This window comes from Periophthalmus magnuspinnatus, chromosome 2 (genome assembly GCF_009829125.3).
Source record: "Periophthalmus magnuspinnatus isolate fPerMag1 chromosome 2, fPerMag1.2.pri, whole genome shotgun sequence".
Classification (NCBI taxonomy): domain Eukaryota; kingdom Metazoa; phylum Chordata; class Actinopteri; order Gobiiformes; family Gobiidae; genus Periophthalmus; species Periophthalmus magnuspinnatus.
The window spans coordinates 9,302,948-9,322,582 of NC_047127.1; the positions used below are offsets into that span (position 1 = coordinate 9,302,948).

Below are 19,635 nucleotides of genomic sequence, written 5' to 3' on the forward strand. Positions count from 1 at the left end.
GCACCAGCCAAAAAATGCATAATAATGAAGAAAAAAACAAATATTTCACATATAAATCGCATCTGAGTACTGTATAAGTCACTCCTCCTGGCAAAACTATCAAAAAAAGAGCGACTTTTACTCCGGAAAATACGGTAACCTGCTAGCTGCTGCGTTCCAAATAGGAAGTGAACATGGGTCCGCTTCCTGCTCTATCAACTCTCGCTCCAGTTCACTTTCTATTGAAAAACTGTCGCTTCTCTCATCGTAACGTCTACCGCGAGGCTCGTCATTTTGGTCTTAAAATGTTCATATTAACCCACTTTAAATTATCCTGGTATTTTTATTTCGCTATCGTGTCCGTAACTCAACCCTGAGGTCGTTCCCGCTAGCGTTAGCAACAACTTTGATTGATAACTTTGCTTTTTTGGTTGCTATGAGCTTCATTTGACCGGAGCTGAATGCTATGGGTCACATTACACTCACTCAGTCCACTTTTTTATACAGTCTACGGTCTGATTGGTGGGTCCGGTGAAAGGCGGGTCCGGTTGGTAAATTGAGTATTGAACCAGTCTGTTAAAAGCACAGTCCTTTATGAGTTAGCGGTTTATTGAAAGTGAAGGTTGTAAAGTTTACAGAGGGTCTGCCTTGTTATCTTTGTGCTATTTGTCCAAAATGCTCCACAGAATGACTGCTTCTTATTTTCTTGCATGGGAAAGCTAATTGGAAACTAAAGATTCACTCCGGAATTTTTCTAGTGCTTGTCTCCAGTGGTGGAACGCAACAAAGTAAAAGCAGCAAAGTAGTAGAGGGAACATCGATCAGAAAACCGCCTCTTTAAATATGTTCATTTTTGGTGTAATTTAATTCATTCTGAAACGTTATTGTGTAATTTTTGGGAATATCGAATGGAAAAACATGGGGGCGTTTTGGATTGGGATCGTTTTGTCTTCGTGTTTTTCTCCCAAACCGCTATATTTGAAAAGCGACTTGAACCGTTTTGGTTTTGTCGACTACTGTTTTTTTCAGTGGGACATCTTGTTTTTGGACCCCGCTGACACCCATCCCTCAGTTCTCTCTATCCTTTCTCTTTTTATCCCTGATAGAGACAGGGATGTGTATTCCCTCCCTCCTTTCTCGTTCTCCTTTTCTCTCCCTCTCCTCTCCCCTCTCTGTCTTCCCTTCTCTTTTCCTTCTCTCCTCTCACTTTCCTCATCTTCATGTCCTCCACTCCTCCCTCTCTCCTCACCCACCCTCACCTTCCTGTCTTTCTCCTCCCTGCTTCTCCCTTCCCCTCTCTCTACACTCCCTCTCTCAATCTTACTCTCCCCCACCTCTCCTCTCATCTCTCCCCTCTCTCCGGTCCCCTCATCTTCATTGCCTTCCCCCCTCCCTTTCTCCTCTCCACTTATCTTCCTCTCCCCCGCATCCTCTCTTCTTTCTCCTCGCTCTCTCTCTCCCCTTACTCTTCCTCTCTTCTTTCTCCTCCCACTCCCACTCTCCTCTCCCCTCATCTTCCTCTCCCTCACCTCCTCCCCCTCATTCCTCTCTCTTCACTCCCCCCACGCTCTCTTCTTTCTCCTCTCTTTCTCTTTACCCTTCCCCTCCCTCTATGCTCCCTCTCTGACTTGCTATCTCCCCACCTCTTCTCTCTTCTCTCTCCCCTCATCTTCCTGTCCCCTGGCCCCTCCTTCCTCCCTTTTCAGCCCCTCCACCCTCTTCTTTCTCTCCTCTCTCTCCCCTTTCCCTCCCTCTACTCTCCCTCTCTAACATACCATCTCCCCACCTCTCCTCTCTTCTCTCTCCCCTCATCTTCCTCTCCACCACCCCTTCCTCCCTCTCTCCTCACCCCCTTCTCCCTCTGTTCTTTCTCCTCTTCCCCTCCCTCTACACTCCCTCTCTAACTTACCATCTCCCCACCTCTCCTCTCCTCTCTTCTCTCTCCCCTCTTCTTCCTCTCCCCTAGCCCCTCCACCCCCTTTTCTTTCTCCTCTTTCTCCTCTCCCCATCCCTCTACTCTCCCTCTCTAACTTACCATCTCCACACCTCTCTTCTCCTCTCCTCTCTTCTCTCTCCCCTCATCTTCCTCTCCCCCGCCCCCCTCCTGATCCCTCTCTCCCAGCGGTGCGCCCGTGCCCCCCTCCCCTCCCCGGCCCACTCTCCGTCTGCCACTGCCTTGTTAAACAGCAATCTAAAGGCAGGCTCACGCTCGGCCGCTGGGGGACGGGCCACTGGAGTGAGCCCCGCCGTCTCCAAACCAAACACACAAACCGCCCAAAAAAACATTTTAGTTTTCTACTGAAGGCCCCCTAGTGGCCGCAGAGGGGACGTGCGCTACCACTGCTACTGCTGCCAAATTGTGCTTTAGTAAGAGCAGTGTGTTGTGTTTGAATTTGTAGCGAAAAGGGAACAAAGTGTGAGAATTTAGAGAGCGCAAGGGACTCAAAAGGAAATTGGTGATAACAGGAGTTTAGATCTATTTTAAAGGTCTTATATTACACAAAAAATGATTCTTGTGAGATTTAAGTCACGTTATAATGCTGTTCCTTCATCAAAACATACCTGAAGTTGTGTTTTGTTTCATTCACACATGTTTGTTTAACCCTGATTTACTGGGCTGTCTCCATCCTCAAAGCTCAAAATGCTCCGTTCCACCTTGTGATGTCATGCAGTGGTTGTTTGTAAGTTAACTGCTCCTGTTTACCTTTTGTTCGGTACAGATTGGCAATTCCAGGGTTGAAATTATCCAAATGATTCCAGTGAAGTTGTGTGGAGTTTAAAAACACAATGGAGCACTTCCTGTATTGCCACATGACATCACAAGGTGGAACAGAGCGTTTTCTGGTTGAAGAACGCAGCCTAAATATGCAGGGTTTGTGTGTTAAATGTGTGGGCATGAAACAAAACACAACTCCAGGTCTGTTTTTCCAACTCCAGATAGCAGCCAATGAATTTAAAAGTAAGAGCTAGGTAGTTGTACCCAGTTAAGATTACAAATGAAACGTTTATATATGTAATAAGACATTTAGAATTACAAAACTACAACTACTTCTGCTTTATTAGCATGCCGGTCAGTGATATCGCTCGTATGTGTTTTATTTATGGTGCACTACTTTCCTATGTCCTTGTTCACTCATCTCCTTTTGGACGTGGACGATGCCGTTGGGATGATGTCCAGTAGTTTCAGTTTAGTGACTTATAATTGTAGGTGTATTACATTATTATAGGAAAAACTTTATAGGGCATGGGCGATATATCGGTTCTAGTATCAGTATTGGCAGATATCAACACAGATTTGTCATATCTGTTTTGGCCGATACCGCTGTTCCATACTGATATTTTTTTGCCCGATGAGCCCTTTTTGAACAGACTGAAGAGTAAAATTAGAAACAGAAGAGCGTTATAAGGTTGTATTTTTGCACAGAGGATTTTCAGACAGTATGAAATTCCGGTCTATTTCAAATCTACAAACACTTTAAGACAGAAACTGGTTCACCCCAAGGACAAAACCTCTTAGCCATAAACAAAGTAATGTAGTCTACTCCATTCAGTGTAGTGAAGTGGTACATTGGAGAAACTAAACAGCCACTTCATAAGAGAATGTAGCAACACCGGCGTGAGAGCAGCTCAGGACAACAGTCTGCTGTACAGCTACATCTCAAAGACACTAACCACTCCTTTGAAGATAGTGAAGTTCAGATCTTAGCCAGAGAAAAGAAATGGTTTGAGAGAGGATCTATGACTCCATCCTCAGACCCAAAACAAACATGAACAAAGAGAACAATAGGCAGCAATTACAGGTTGAATAGGGTCGTTAAGGCTGAAAGGCTGGAGACGATACCTGTTTGCAGTCAGATAGATATAAGGCAGTGTCCACCAACAATCTGACCAGAACTGAAGAAGCGGTTTGGATGAGCAGCGAAACGTCTTCACTCCAACAACGATTTGTCCAGTTGACAGATTTCAATTTCGTCTTTTGCTATTCGCACAGACACGTAAGAAATATAGACTTAGACATTTTCAGTCAAGTTCATTTGTGATCTTTACTTCAAGTTAAAATAAACTTGTGGGCCTTGCTATGGATTTTAACAGCGAAGTTGACCACAGCAGCAGACTGAAGATCAGATATCGATATTGGCTCAAAGAAATCCAAATGGGCCCATCCCTTTCCGATTTTTCCAGTTGGCGAAACACTGAAACTTGATCCAATCCATTTTTGCCATATAAATTAATATTTTTGCAAGTCATTTTCCAACTGTTCTGATAATACATAATTGAAACGCTAAAGTAGTGTTGACTCTGATTAAAAATTGCAGTGATCTTGTTGTTCAAAGAGCTCATATTTTTACCACGGTCTCAAGGTGATATGAAATAAATGAATCAAATTTGACTTGTATACCTGATACAAAAACAATCCTATTTTTGCATAAGCTATTCTCAACTAGACAAAGTAATTATAAACTGACCCATTTTGCTCAAGGTTACTGCTGCACGTTGGCCTACATTGCTAACGCTGCTCATGTTTCACACCGGCTCTTACAAACACTTTCGCAAATAATACCAATAGAAATGGGAGGTTCAGCTTCAAGTGTGACGCAAGAAAATTGTGTTCAGTTATAATGTCCGTCTGACTGAAATCAAAAATACTGTTCTGCCAAACTAGGGCTGCAAAATCAAATCGAAACCACGGCATTCACGCTTCACAGCAAGAAGGTTCCAGGTTCGATCCCTGTGTGGAGTTTGTGGGTTCTCCTTGTGTCTTGGTGGGTTTTCTCAGGGGAATCCGGTTTCTAAATCAACCCAAAACGTGCGCAAAAGTTAAAATCGTCCAGCTAAGATAGTCCTAACTAGGCATGGGATGATATTGAAATTTGGTGTCACGATTATCATGGCCAAAATAATTGCAATTAACGATTATATCACGATAATTATTGTTGTTGACAGTTTAAAAATGTTCTGGATATGAATAATTATGAAAAGGTTCTATATTTAAACAACTGTTATAGTGTTGTGCTTTGTTATAAGTGAAAACAACAGTAAGAAGTAGTTGCTTTCTGCACATTCTGGTGAAACAATAGCGATTATCTTTGTTGGCGATTATCACGGTTATATAAAAAGTGCCACAAACGATTATTGTCAACCCTTTTTATCACGATAAACAATATTACTGTTTATCGTCCCATCGCTAGTCCTGACCAAGCCTAGTAACAAGATCTGGATAAAACAAAAGATAAAATTCCCTTTTAAGACAGTGAAGTGCACCTCAACCTTAAATCATAATATGAATGGACACAATTTGCAAATCACAAAGACTGTAATTTTTCAAGTAGCATCGTTTCCTCCACCGACAACAAAATCCCCTGTCGTTTTCCGCATAAAAAGTGCTAACCCTGTAGTTTAGATCTGTACAAACGTGTCATTCTTGTATTAGTTTATCAGTTCATGTTTCAGTCTTTTTGTCAATCCTCCTGGGCTCATTTAAAATGTGAACTTTCAACAGAATCCCATTATTAAAACATAAATCGCAACTCTAATCATCATGGAACACTTGTCAGAAAAATCGGAATTAGATATTTTCCCAAATCCAATCCCGTAAGCATTCCATTATTGACACATTGGCCACCCTCTCTTTCTGAAGCAGCCTAGGTTATTTGTAGCAGGTGCTTTTGCTCTCTGGAGGTCCTCTGGCACTGTTTTGGCCCAGAACACTGTGTTTAAATGAGAGCGCTGATGGTGCCTGAGTCTCCATGTGGCCCCTGGACTCCTCCTGTTCAGAATGACTCCCCTTCTGCCCCTTCTCGGCCCGCGCTCTCAGCTCATTCTTCAGGATCTAAATTTAAAAAGAAAGCTCATCTATCTACCCTCCGCCTGGGGCTAACCTGGTACACTGCCACTGCTGTGCTAGTGCTAGCGCTAGTGCTGAAACAGGCTAATACTGAGCATGTGGGTGTTGACTCATAACAGAGGCAAATAAACATAACAAAATTCATTAAAGTTACAATCAAAGTAGAACTATTGGATTTTTTTTGTTTGTTTTTTTAAGTAAAGAATATAGTTATGGCAATTTTCAAACCATACTGGATAAAACCGGGTAAAAGCTAAAAGTAAAATCTGGACAACTGGACAAAAAGTTGTAGGAGTGAAGGCGTTTCGATGCTCATCCAAGCCGCTTCTTCAGTTCTGGTCAGATCGCTGGTGGACACTGCCTTATATCTATCTGAAGGAGGCGCTAACTACACGGAAACTGTAAACAGCTATTGTTTACAGTTTCTGCATGTAGGCCAGGTCCATTAGCTACATTAAGTGTGCACTGTGCCTGAGTCATACTGAGCATATTCATTCAGCTCTTAATGGGTGCTTTCATACCTATCAGCATCCGGCCTAGCTCTATTGTTTTCTTTGTTTACTTTGTTTGCTTTGGGTCTGAGGATGGAGTTATATATGGGGAAAAGAGCTCTGATTCCTGTTGGATTGTCTTCCCTAACCTAAATTGCGTCTTTAACTCCCCTCTCAAACCATTTCTCTTTCCAAACCACAGTGGCTAATGCAGTTTTTTTTTTTTTTTTTTTTTTTGGTAGCATAGAAGCTAATGGGACACGTCAAAATATTACTGAAATTTGAATAGCCCATATGTTGTTTTTATTGAAATTGAATTAGTTTATGCATTCATACTGCCTGCCTCCTCACCTACACCTCCTCCAATGAACACATCACCCCTGTCCTCAGAGATCTCCACCGGCGTCCCATCCCCCAGCGTATCCAATTCCAGTCCCTCTCCATTGTGTTCAAGTCCTCCCATAACCTGGTCCCCACATGCCCCTGTGACCACCTCCACCACACACCCTCCACTGCTCTTCGATCAGCACACGATAATCACAATATCCGGGGGGACTGCCTTCTCCTCTGCTGCTCCCAACCTCTGGGACTCCTCAGAGACTCCACCTTCAAATATCTACATCTCCTTTCGTATCAGTTTCTTTCATTTGTGTTTTGTCTTGAACTGTGCAAAGCGTCTTTGAGTGTCCTGAAAAGTGCTATACAAGCGTTATGTATTAATACGTATGAAATAATTGCCCTAAAAATACAAGTATTTCATTGTATCTATTAGGCTATTCTGCTGTAAACGATCAACTTAAGTTAGAACCATTTTCAATATGAACTTTACACATTTAAATGACCTAAATATACACGAACAGTCAAAAGTTTGGACACACCCTGTCATTCAATGTATTTTTATTTATTTATTTATTTATTTTAATATATATGAAGTAAGAGATATGGAATTATGTAGCAAAGAAAAAAAGTAGATAAGTTTACTAAATATTAGTATATATTTTTTTTATTTAAATCCACCCTTTACTTTGTCAAAAAAAATAAAATAAAATAAATAAATAGTAACTTGTGTTAACTGGTGTTGATTAAACTAAATACATTACACCTGTCAAATGTTTTTATTTTTATTTTTTTTTACTACCTTCTACGTTTTATACATATGGAAAACATCAAATATAAAAAGCAAGATTTATAGAATTATCTAGCAAAGAAAAAAGGTAAATAACTCTACTAAATATATTTTGACAAAGCAAAGAGTGTTGTTTTTTTTTCTTTAGTACATAATTCCATATATGTTACTGCATATATTTGATTTCTTCTGTGTGTATATAAAATGTAGAAAGTAGTAAAAATAAACAAAGTAAATATATATATTACAATAAAAGGTAACATGGGGATCTAAATATGTTGTGTGTTCACTGTTAATGCCCCATAGACGTGATACTCTTTAAGTTAAGTATAAGATTTCCTATTTGAACAACATTATCTTTAAGAGCTCGTTTGTCTGCTCTTCTCTTGGTGTGAGACTCTTTCTTCACTGACCTTTTACAACGCACCATCTCATCCATGGTCTGTTTGATTTTGGGAGCTGTCCTTGGTGCTGAAGTGTCTCTGAGTGTCCTATGGGAGAGAAGAGAAGGAGAGGGAAAAAGGACAGAGAGAGACAGAGCACAGAGAGAGAATAGAGGACAGAGAGAATAAGAGGCTGAGAGAGAAAAGAGACAAAGAGAGAGAGAGGAGGGAGAGAGAGACAGTCAGAGAGAGAGGGAAAAGGGACAGAGAGAAAGAAAGGCAGAGTAAGAGAGGGGAAAGGGAGAGAGAATGGATGAGAGCGAGACAGAGAGAGGGAAAAGAGACACAGGGAGGGGGGTGAGAGAGAGCGAGAGAGTCGGGGGAAAAGGGAGAGAGAGAATGGAGGAGAGAGAAATGGAAAGAGAGAAAAGAGGGAGAGAGAAATGGAAAGAGGGAAAAGAGACAGAGAGAGGGGTGTGAGAAAGAGAGGGAGAAGGGGAAAAGGGACAGAGGGAGAAAAAGGAAAGAGAGAAAGGGATAGAGAGAAAGAAAGGGGGGTAGAGGGAGAGAGAGTGGAGGAGAAAGGAAATGGAAAGAGGGAAAGAGGCAGAGACAGTGGTGTGTGAGAGAAAGGGAGAAGGGGAAAGGGGACAGAGAGAGAGAAATGGATAGAGAGAATGAAAGGCAGGGAGAGAGGAGGAGAGAGAGACAGAGCGAGGGAAAAGGAACAGAGAGAGGGGGTGGCGAGAGAGACGGGGAGCCAGACAGATAAAAAGGCAGAGAGAGAGGATAAAGGGAGAGAGCATGTGTGTGTACAAGAGACGGAAGAGTGGAAAGGTTGTACTATTTGATTTTGGGAGCTGTCCTTGGTGCTGAAGTGTCTCTGAGTGTCCTATGAGAGAGAGAGAAAGAGAAAGAGAGACTGTAGAAGAGACAGAGGAGTGGAGAGGTTTAACAGTACCTTCAGTGTGAATTCATCCTCACGTTCCGTCCACTTCATCGACAACCGGCCGACATCCAGTCCAGCCAACTGTCGCAAATAATGCAAATGTGGTGTATGAAAACCTGGAAATTATGAAGAAGGGCAGACTGTTGGAAAGCAAGATAAGCGCCACCTATAGACCAACTGTTGTAATGAAATAAGAGAGTTGTACTTTCAGTCAGTCACACTCGCTCTGAGCCAGTTACTCTCCCTGTCGGAAGTTTGGATAGATCTTTTTTTCATGTTTTTTTGTTGTTGTTTTTTTGTTTTGTTTACTACTTCATTTTAGATACATAAAAAGACCTGTATGGATATATGGAATTATATAGTGAATTTTGTATTATTATTATTATTATTATTATTATTTATTTTTAAATTATTATCTTTATTATTATTATGTTTTAACCACATTCCGTATGAGTTTTCCCTTTTTTTTTTTTCTTTTTTTTATGTGTTTGGTGAGAATTTAAGATGTACATAATCATGGAGATATGAAAGAAACTTAAAGAAAAAGTCTGTGTTCAACCTCTTGACTGGTAGTGTATATATTGGTGGCTGAGTGGCGAGGACTTTAACCTCACTGCAAGAAGGTTCTCGGTTCAATCCCGGTCGCCCAGGTCTTTCCATCAACCCAAACCATGCACAATAGCTCAAATCCTCCAGCGAAGGTAGTCCTGACCAAGACTAGCTCAAGATCTGGAGATAGGTCCCACTGCATCTGACAGATTGCCTCAATGGCATTGAAAGATGTGTCAAATGCAGAGGACAAATTTCCCTACGGGGGATAATATAGGCTAAAGTTAAGCCTAACTTTTGGAGGATATTTCAATACAGATATTACACTGACTTGGATGGTGTTCGGATAAAGAAGCTATCATCATTATATTGCTAGAGCGTCTTCTTGCTAACGTATGAAAGATAGATGAAAAACCTGCTTGTGTGTGAAGGAGCAATGAGCAGACTGCAGCCTCGATGGGCAGACTAAAGCATGTACATGAGCTAATCTACCTCCCAACAGTCCTCATTTACACCGCCAACTCCAGCCAGCAGAAATGCAAGCAAATAAGGGTAGTGATGGTGTAGGGCTGTGAGAAGAATCAAAAATCAGACACTAATCGATACTAAAACAGCAGAGCAGATATTGATAATAAAAAGCTTACATTCACTTTCCTGAATAGCTTTAGCTGATCTTGAGCTGTATCAGTACAAGTATAAGACACGTAGACTAGTATACGCCCACGAACCACTCTGGAACCTACCTGGACGACTGAGGGATTATCAGATATAAGGCCACATGGGAATATAAAAGAAAGTACAACCATTCAAAGTTGAAAAGCACATTCTATTGTCTAAAGAAAGTGTTTTATTGTTGTTGTGGTATCGAAATCGGTATTGAGTCGCGAGTCTATTCCGTAGTATTGAAATGGAGTTTGCAAATTTTAGTCATGTAACAACCCTACTACTGTCAAAACTATTTTTTCCCCCTTTTTGTCATTGTGTTTTCTCAATATATAAGCTTTCACATGGACACACCAAAAGATATTTCTTTTTTTTTTTCCTCTTCATCCACTTCTATAGATTTATATGGGGCATTGTAGCTTCAAATGTTGTTTTCTCAAAATGCGCTTCTCTCCCATAGGGACATAAAGATCGAGCCTTGAATTGCAATATTGATCCATGGAAACTTAATAAAAGAAAAGAAAAAAAAGACAATACCGACTTCCATTTGAAAACTGCTAGATGGTAGGTCACCATAAAACGTGCCCGGATGCAAGGAGAATAGGCAAACTAAACGGGTCTTAAACTGAAAAGGTGAGAATGACTAACTAAAACAGTTTGCTGAGGTGAAGGGCGAGTGACTTAGAGTGTTTTTGGCGAATATAGCATTTTCAAAACAATAAAAGGTAACAGTTAGCACCCCTTGGAAGTGTAATACCCCCTCCTAAGTGTCATGTCTTATATGACGCACGATCTTTTGGAAATGTTTGCCCTATCCTTTACACATTTCTAAGTTGATTTTCCGGTTTGCCCAGGAGGCCCTGATCATGGCGAGCGTGGAGCACCCTCACCTAGTCCGCCTCCTAGGGGTGTGTTTGAGTCCTACCATCCAACTGGTGACTCAGCTCATGCCCCACGGCTGTCTGCTAGACTATGTCCACGAGCACAAGGACCACATCGGCTCTCAGCTGCTGCTCAACTGGTGTGTGCAGATCGCCAAGGTAAGAGAAACTTTAAGATTTATTTTACTATTTCTACTGTTACTACTACTACTGCTGCTATGACTACAACTACTACTATAACTACTACTGCTGCTCTGTTTTAAATACACATGAACTGCTTGAAAACTCATTTCTGTGTAAGCCCTCTCGCTCTTCTCTTTAGTCCTCCAGATCTCACCCATCCTCCCCCTCACGCCCCCCTTTAGCCCTCCAGATGCCGCCCCTCCTCCCCTCTCACTCTCCCCTTTAGTCCTTCAGACCCCACCCTTCCTCCTCCCCTCACACTCCCCTTTAGTCCTCCAGACCTCCCCCCTCACGCTTCCATTTAAATCTCCAGACGCCACCCCTCGTCCCCTCTCACTCTCCCCTTTAGTCCTCCAGACCTCACCCCACCTTCCTCTCACTCTTCCCTTTAGTCCTTCAGATCCTGCATCTCCTGCCCCTTCATTTCCCCCTCTAGTCCCCCTTTTAGTGTTTATTCCCTCTTAAATCTTTTTTTTTTTTTTTTTACTTATCTAAACATTGTCCAATTACCTTCACCGATCTGTTGACATGTGCAGCGACATATCTGCCATGTTTGTCTTGAACCCTCCTGTCTCCTGAATGTGGTACATTCCGACCCAGTGTGCGTCCATCAAATAAGTGCCAGGGAAACAAATTAACTAATTAGGTCTACCCTGTCAAACTCTGAGAGAAAGTGGACAGATTGTGAGCTGAGGTATGGGGCTAAGCGTACCAAGAACTGCACGCAAATATTAATTTAAAACATCATATTTTGGAAGTAATGTTAGTAATGAAGATACAAATAAATGATAAAAAATATAAAAAGTGATAAGTGATTGAACTGCTGAGTAAGGAAATGCATCAAGATTTTGTTTGTCATTTTAATCATATATAAAAAAATAATAATAATAAACAAATAAATAAATATTAATAAAATAAATTACATTAAATTTAATTAAAATAAAAATTAAATACCAACAACAAAAAATAAATTAAATTAAAATTAGTCTTGATTTCATTACAAATTACAATTACTTGTGAAACCAATATTCTGATAACACTAAAAATCATGCAAAATATATTCAGTGGATTTTTTTTATCAAGAATGTGTTATTATTATTATTATTATTATTATTATTATTATTATTATTATTAGTAGTAGTAGTAGTAGTAGTAGTAGTAGTACCTTATTTCCTGGTTAAATAAAAGGTAAAATGAATAAAATAAAGTTGTGAATAGACTTGCACTTCCAGGGACAAACATTCTATGATATTCAGAGATGACGCTAGCTCTGTCAAACCTAACTACAGGGTGCGCTTAGCGTCTTTGTTGGCTCCACATGTGCTTTCCCGCGATTACCCACGATGCACCAGACATCTGCGGGAGACCGGACCAGCTGTGCGGAGAGATGGGTCTAAACTAGCCTGATTTAGTTATCAAGACACCGCTACCACCGCGCCGGCTAATCGATTTGGCAGGCATTTGTATTCACTGCAGAACTACGACTGGGATTTGAGGCAACCGAGGGACTTCTCTTACTAACAAAGATGTCATATTGAAGCATGCTTTGAAGTTACTAAAAACAATCCCGCCGTGGTTTTAAAATACAAGCAATGCCAGTAGAGGGCGCAAGGGCTCCATCTGTTGGTGTAGTGAAGGGTGAAGCAGTTTGAATGGGGCCAAAAACAACAGCTAAAACACTTAAAATGGAGTCGGATGAAGGTGCTGTTTCCCTTTTTGTACCGGATACCCACTTTGTAGCTTTACTTAAACTTGTTTTGTTAAATTTTTAGGTATGTATTAGTTTGGGATTTACGTTTAACACGAAAAAAGATGAAGTAATCACAAAGAGCCCTCTTACATTTACATTCTAATAATTGGCGACAGTAACTCAGTTGGTAGAGTGTTTGTCCACTGATCCGAAGGTTTGCAGTTCGAATCCCACTCATGACAAAAACATCATCAGTTGAGCGGTTAGATCCAGTGACTCACAGGTTGGCAGTGCAATTCCAGCTCCCACAGATGAATGCTGTTGTTCTGTCCTTGGGCAAGACACTTAACCCAACTCGCTCCCCAATGTGTCAATATATTCACACTTAAAAATATATTTACTTTCATATTTACCACAAAGCAACACCATTATCTACATTTTAAAACCACTTTTCTTGAAACTAAAATTCCTGACTCCGCATCTTTCCCCATCCCTTGCACCCCTCTGGCCAAACCAAATCCCAAAATCTTTCACATGACTCCCTTGGGTGCTGATATCTCCCTAGATCTTTACAAATTGGTTACTATGACAACTCCAACCCCACCTGTAATCCCAAAGCTAAGACAACTTGCATTATTCACAACTATTCTTCCCAAACCTTGTCTTTACCATCCTCTTTTTCAACAAAGAAGCAGGGCGGCCATTTTGAGTGATTGAGTGAATTGGAAAATCAATGTTCCGGGAGTCAATAGAGCTTAGAGTGGTCACATAATCCAAGGGAAGAGACGGTATTCCCATTATTAGTCCTACATCTGCTGTAATGAGACGGAGACAGGGGAATCCTCCATGATCCAGGGAGATAGGACGGCTCTGCTTATGTCATTTGGACAGGACAGATGACATCGGCTCTACCTTGAGTGGGGAAGGTATGTAGTATATGAAGAGAAGGCGAGTTGGCGAATCTAAATGGGATATAATATGGTGGAAATTTAGAGAACGGTTTGGTCTTAGTAATGCAATTAAATTCAAGTTAAATTAATTTTTAAAAATGTAAATGTTGTTAATTTCATCATAAACAACCAACCAAGAAAATGCCAAATCTACCAGCTCCCCCAAATCAAATCAAGGCCATGGTTCTTGACCGGAAAAAACGTGTCTTGCCCTCTCCAAGTGGATGGAGAGTCCCTGCCTCAAGTGGAGGAGTTCAAGTATTTCGAGGTCTTGTTCACGAGTAAGGGAGAAGAAGTCCATTGTTGACAAATGTGGTGGAGCGAGTTAATAAAAGCGCTACATAAAAACGTGACCATTCACCATAAATAATCAGACTTGGGTAGAGTAGCCAAAAATTGTACTCAAGTAAGAGTAACGTTGCTTCAAAATAACATTACTCAAGCAGAAGCACAAAGTTTTGGTCCAAGAAATCTGAGTATTTTTTACTATTAAGCAAGAAAGAGAAAAAAAAAAGTATTTAGAAAAACTACTACTCAAGTACTCAAGTAAATTATTTAACATTATACTTATTAAAATGTACCTACCCCATTCAGGACAGTGTCATGGTATAAGTATCATGTATTTGAAACCACAGTTGTCTAACTCCAAGAGGAAACATCATAAAATAAACAATAAACATTACCAATTCAATTAAAAGAAAATAATAATATATATTTTAATTAGTTTTAAGTTGATCTACTCTGCAAAATCGACTTTTCGGAGCTCGTGCATGTTTTATTCTCCTGTATTTAAGATATCATTGCTTCGATCTACCCCTGTTTACTTTTATATACTTGCGAATGGTCAACAGTCCTCAAAATGGCGCCCATACTGACTGAAACCCATAAATGCATTTTGTTTTTCCTCATTATAAAACCGTGTAGTCGTACCGTATGTCCTTGTCTTGCTTGGACCAGATCTCAAATCCCAGTGCATTCTTCTAGACCTCTTACTTGCGCCTCATGTTACTTCCATACACATTTTTATTTACTTATTTGTATTTATTTATTTATTACACCAGTGCATTCACATAGCCTATGTAGTCCAGCCACCCACTCTCTGCCACTACATGTTTGTGCGACGCATAAATAAGTCCCCTCCGCTCTCCAGATAATCACGGGGAACCAGAGAGCATCCTTCCCAAAGCGTGCAATTTTCTCGCAAAAAAGGGGGGAATAATTTTGCCCACGCGCGCCTCAGAGAAAGCTATTGTGGATGCGGAGGAGCGAGGAGTGGGATTGGAGAGCAGAGACACAGGAGGACGGCTCAAGCAGGTATTACAAGAGTCTGGAGGTCAAGGCATGGATGGAGAGGACTGCAATTCCACGGCTAGTATAGAATAAGAGTACTCAGTAAAGTGTTGTGGGAAAAGAAAGGGAAAAATCTATCTATCGAGGTGGTGGAGTAGAGTGGTTTCGTTGGCGGTTCAAATCCAGTTAATGGTTTAGTTTACACTGCATTGAATTTGTGCATCTAGTTTAAAGCTCCCATATGTAACTTTTTCGGCAAAAGAATTACTGGAATAAAAGAATGTTTTGTTTTTTATTGTACTGAAAATCATGTGTTCTTACTGATAGCGAGCTTGCATGTCCACAAACCTGGCTCTTATGGGCTTGTTTCCATGGAAATGTTGTTCCTTTGGCTATAATCTACCACAGTAAGGTACTAAACTATCTATCACTATGGACAATGTTCCGAAGTATGTTTTTTTTTTTTACTTTTTATATCCATAGAATCATGTAGTTGGTCTGAAACTTACAAACTGGAGCTTTAACTGGAACTTTGGAGATTTATTAAAAATATAGTGTTTTTTTGAAAAATAAAACAAGCAAAAAATTGAAATTCATGTTTATACTTTATATTAGTTTAGTTTATTTTTTGTTGTCATTGTGTCCTTCAGCTAAACACTACATGCAATTTGTGAAAGTAGTTTAACTGGATTTTTTGAAACAACAAATCCAATCTTTTGTGAAAACGAAGCCTAAAAAAATTTTCAAATCAAAGTTCTCAAGTTTTTTTTTTTCTTTGGTCAGTCAATCGGGCTCAGGAGAGATCACTAAATTACTCAGACATGCGTGGACGACATCTCAAACCTCTTCAGGCATGTTTTCGACGAGGGAACAACGTTATAACATGTCCGAAAGCTAAAAAACCTCTGTAGTTAATCCAATGTAACCCTATCGTACTATTTTCACATCTCACGTCACATATTTATCCCATCGCCATCGCCATGACGACAGCCCAGACAAACAGCGACCTTATTTGGGCAGCGATTGAGGGCAGGTAGCCATGGTTGTGTGAATGGATTGGCGCGGGGCCGAGCGGCGGGCAGTCCCTCTTCATCACTGAGTGTTTTGGGCATTGGGATAATAGGGGCCATTCATCTGAGCAGCCCCCGTGAAGACAGTGGCCCCTAGACTGTCTCTCTGTCACACACACGCACAAGTAGATATACACAGAGCGGTACAGCGTGCAATATTTACTCTTCATATTTCCTCAAACCTGTCAGTAGTCTGTTGGTTCTGTCAATGTTTTGCCAGTCATCTTTGCCAGTTGTAAAGGATAACAAAAACTATGTGTCAAAATACGCTATTTTTATATTTTGTATATTCACTTAAAGGCCCTATATTATACAAACTTGACTTGTGTGAGCATTACCTCATCAAAAACATACCTGGAGTTGAGCAAATCACATGTTCGCCCATTAACCCAAAGGTCAGCGGTTCAATACCTTCTCCATACAGTTAATTTGAGTTTCCTGTTGGCCCTGGTGCCATTTTGAGGACATTTGACCAAAGACGTGCACAGACATTTTGAGGTGCAGGTGCTGAACCAAGAAAACTGCACTTTTCCATATCGCTTAAAATGAACTTCTCCACGGGTTTTAAAAGTAAGCAGAAATGATTTAGCTTCTTCAGAGATGACTTTTAGCTGTGCGCCTGCTGAGGTTTAGCAGGAAAAGCTTTGTGCATAGGTGTATGAGCCGAGGGACCAACAAGAATATTTTTTTAAAATGAGAAATACAGAGCAAAAAAGGAACATGTGAGGGGGGTCTAGGGTCCCTCCCCCAGGAGCTTTTGATAAAAATAAATGTAATTTCCTGTAGTCTGGGGTGTTTTCGGTGAAGAAATACTATTTTTTTAGCAGTCTGATACAGAATAATGAGATATAAGCTTGTAGTTGTAGCTACTTCTCTCCAAGATTCAAAACATGCAGTTGTTTATTAGACTATAACAGCTGGCCTACTTTTATGCCATATTTGTCATTAACGTCCATTTTAGAAAAACTGATCACTTTGTTCTCTGTGGAGCCCCGGCCCTCTGCTCCCTCCCTCTGCTCCCTCCCTCTGCTCCCTCCCTCTGCTCCCTCCCTCTGCTCCCTCCCTCTGCTCCTTCCCTCTGCTCCCTCACTCTGCTCCCTCGCTCTACTCCCTCCCTCTGCTCCCTCACTCTGCTCCCCCCCTCTGTTCCCTCCCTCTGCTCCTTCCCTCTGCTCCCTCTCTCTGCTCCCTCCCTGTGCTCTGCCCCGTCTTCAGTCTAAAACTTTTGTCCACATACCTAGACCTAAACTTAAGCATTAATACAGACCAAGACCAAAATGACAAGCCTGACAGCAGCAGTTTACGGAGAGAGGGCTGACAAGGGTTTTCTAATAGAAAGTGAATTGGAGCCAGAGCCAATTAAGCTGTAAGTGCGCCCATGTTCACTTCGTATTTGGAACATGGCGGCTCGCAGAGTAACTACGTCAATTTATATATACAGTCTATGATTCAGATCACATCTGTCAAACTCAAGCCCAGGGACCAAATCTGGCACGCAGTGTAAATTATATTTGGCCCGTGAGATCATATCAAATGTGCATGCACCACTAATACTACAAATCCCAGAATGATTTGCTAGTACGCTGATGCACACTCGATGCACAGAGTAAATCAGAGTGTAGCAAAATGAGCTTGAATATGTTTTCTCTATGCACATTTTCTACTCCAAGGCATGGACTGTCAAATTTTCAGTGACTGAAATTATTCATTTTATTTTTTTTTGTTTTTGGCCTGTAAAAAAAGATTTACTTTAAAAAGGTACTTGAAAGGCTACAGAGAGAGACATAATTTATAAGTATAAGATATAATATAATTAATAAGAAATGAATACTACTGATGTGTCTTTCATTTCAAATTTAATTTCTCATATGTTTGTAATATCAAACTTGAATTTTGTTTAAGCAAAACTGAACTTTGTTTCCATATGAAAAGGTAAAACATTGCATATCAGGTGCAGTCAATGTTTCAATAAATATTGAGTTTGTCCCATAAATTAGTCTCAGTTTTTAATTTTGGCCCACACTGAGTCTGAGTTTGACACTCCTGGTTTAGACTATGCTTGAGTTGGTTTAATACAATTCCTATGCGCCAACATCTGTCCAGAATGAGTGCTATAAAACAGATGAACAAACCCATTGAGTGGTCAGAGTAATTACCTGTCCAAATGACACTAGAATGTGCAATCAGAAAGGACAATGTACTGCACTCGGGTGAGAAGTGACCTACTTACTCACTGAGCCGGGCATTTCCAAGTCCTCCAACATGTGCTGCTTTGAGGAGTCAAGTAGTTTCATCAACATTTTTACATGGAAAAATATTATGGTTAGGGTGATTAGGTTTTGTTTAGTTTTTTTTTTTTACTCAGCTTAGGTAAATGAAAATACTTACTAGCTTATTTTAAATACTTACATTACCTTACTTGCTTTAATGGTAATGACCACCTTCAAGGCAATCAGAGCACTTTACATCAAGGAACCACTCACACATTCACTCACACATTCATACACCAGTTCACACAGACACTGGGGGCGAGGTGGGTTAAGTGTCTTGCCCAAGGACACAACAACAGCATTCATTTGTGGGAGCTGGAATCGCACCATCGACCTGTGGGTCAGTGGACAAACGCGCAGATTATCAGCCATTTTCTTAATTCAGCACCAAGTGAGCCCAAGTAGTAGAATTTTTACTTATCTGTACTTTATGTAAGTACATTTTTACAGTGGATACTTTTACTTCACTGTATTTCGAGAGCAGTATCTGTACGTTTTTGAACAGGACTGAAAAGTAAAAAGTACTTTTCATTTGATTTGAGAGGTTAGTTTTACTATGTCCGTGGTAACATCCTGACCAAAGGTTTTGAGTTCAAGCTTTGGCTTTGAGGAAACAAATGTAAATACACAAAATTCATAAGAAAAATGAAGAAACTGATCCGTATTCTTTTGTATCTATGCCTTAGGATTCTCTACTTCCTGTCACTTTTCTTCACAAATTGCTTCTTGATTGGTTAAATTATAATCTAGATTTACAACAGTTATTATCCCACCATCTTAAGTCAAAATAAGAGAATCAAAACCTGTCTAACGCCCTTTAAGTTTAAGAATGAACGAGTAAAGGTTTTTTGGATATATATTGAAAGCCACTACACTCAAGAACCCATTATGTACCATTTTCAACTGCCACCTTTTGAATTCCCTCCACCTCACCGCTATTTCATAACCAGCGCGTGTACAGGTTAACACAGGACAACGCTTGGCCTACATCTCTCCATTTTATCTGCAAAACTCAACAATTTTCCGTCTATTTTCCACTTTCCCGAATACATGCTTTATCACAGGCCTCTCTTACCCTCTACGGATTTTTTTCTTCTTCTTTTTATTCATCCGCTGTTGGATTATTAATGGAATAATTAGGTTTGGGATGTATTTTAATGAACAAATCAATCACTGAATTAAATATGGGGTTAGACTGCAGCACAGGCCAAGGGAGAGGGGATACAGAACAGACTGGCTCGGTCTACCGTGGCATAATGAAGGCACAGTACCATACAGAAGAAGTGAAGTACTATTATTATCAAATAGGAATTATA

General features: G+C 40.5%; 1 protein-coding gene across 1 annotated transcript in view; it reads left to right on the top strand.

Moving 5' to 3' along the window:
• The window catches only part of LOC117384930 (receptor tyrosine-protein kinase erbB-4-like), a 540,640-nt gene that overhangs the window by 468,584 nt on the left and 52,421 nt on the right, over positions 1 to 19,635 (top strand). The window contains exon 20 of the mRNA XM_055228388.1: positions 10,840 to 11,025. Within this exon, the coding sequence (XP_055084363.1) occupies positions 10,840 to 11,025 (186 nt within the window). The remainder of the gene's footprint in view (positions 1 to 10,839; positions 11,026 to 19,635) is intronic.